At 37.2% G+C, this 1146-nt stretch overlaps 1 protein-coding gene across 1 annotated transcript; it reads left to right on the top strand.

Moving 5' to 3' along the window:
• Positions 1-919: 919 nt before the first annotated feature.
• On the top strand, positions 920-1013 carry LOC124895306 (G-patch domain-containing protein 1-like; the record flags this gene model as incomplete). The annotated part of the gene is given in 1 exon segment (XM_047405741.1): positions 920-1013. A coding segment is annotated over 1 exon segment (81 nt), but the record flags the coding sequence as incomplete, so codon positions are not given.
• Between the last annotated feature and the right edge of the window lie 133 nt (positions 1014-1146).

Here is a 1146-nt window from a genome sequence, read left to right as displayed (position 1 = left end):
TCTACAAACAAAATCAAAATTTGGGCTGCCATTGATAACGTACCTGCAGTAGACACATTCATCCCCAAAATTTCGACCCCTAGCTGAGTGGAAAAGTTATTGAGTAGTTGAATACCAGCTGAATGTGTAGAGTGACTTTATAGGTGAAATGGTAAAATTAGTGTTTTTTCTATTACAAAACAAAGAAAAGTGACTTCTCGAACAATTTTCATTGGTTGATTCACCTTCTGAGAAATCTGACTCTTGTTTATCATATAAAATGTAGCTTATCCAATATACTATTTTGAAGAAGGCCCTCTATATTAACGTTAGTTTCCTGTTAAATTAGAGTAAAAATTTGTCACGGCGAATATGTGGCACCAAAAATTTTGATACACGTTTGGTCTCATAGCAGGTATCATCTGCTGTGCTTCGTGAGGACATTGTCAATCTTTGTGATTTCATCGAGAGGTTAAAGATTGAAGAGGATCAAACTGTTCTTGACTGGGAGCTGACATTTTTGTTGGCATGTTTGCAGCTTTGTGATTACATTTCGGTTGGTTCTAATACCGAAACGTCTTGCATATCATATGAGGTTCATGATCTGATTCAGTCACTTTTTCATCAGAGTGGAGATGCCATTCTGGTTAAATTAAAGGATCATGTTGTTCCTCGCCTTCTTGAAAATATCAAAAGTTGTAAAATCTCTGATAATGCATCATTCTGAATCAAGTGCCACCATGACTGAGGATCAGTTGGTTGAACTCCTGGACGCACTTCTTGTGAATCTACATTATCTACCCAAGGTTCGTGCTGAGTTGCTTTTTCCATCAATGACACAATATGAGCTTCTTCAGAGTGATTTTGGCAATTTAAGAGATTTTCATGGTCTGACAGTAAACCGTTGCATTGAGCATAAGGCAATTGAATATGTCTTACCACAGTTTCAACTTATGGCTGAGAGAGTAGGACACTTCTGTTTTGCCCTTTTGGCTTATCAACTTGATAAGACAGATGAAACAGATGAAGATGAAGATGGAACAGATGAAGATGAAAAAGATGAAACAGATGAAGATGATGAAAAAGATGAAGAAGATGAAGGCGGAGCAGATGAAGATGGACTTGATCATATACTTGAAGTCTCTCAAGTAAATTCCATGCTAGTCC

Source organism: Capsicum annuum, unplaced genomic scaffold (assembly GCF_002878395.1).
Source record: "Capsicum annuum cultivar UCD-10X-F1 unplaced genomic scaffold, UCD10Xv1.1 ctg81213, whole genome shotgun sequence".
Taxonomy (NCBI): domain Eukaryota; kingdom Viridiplantae; phylum Streptophyta; class Magnoliopsida; order Solanales; family Solanaceae; genus Capsicum; species Capsicum annuum.
This window is presented reverse-complemented; position numbering and strand designations above follow the sequence as displayed.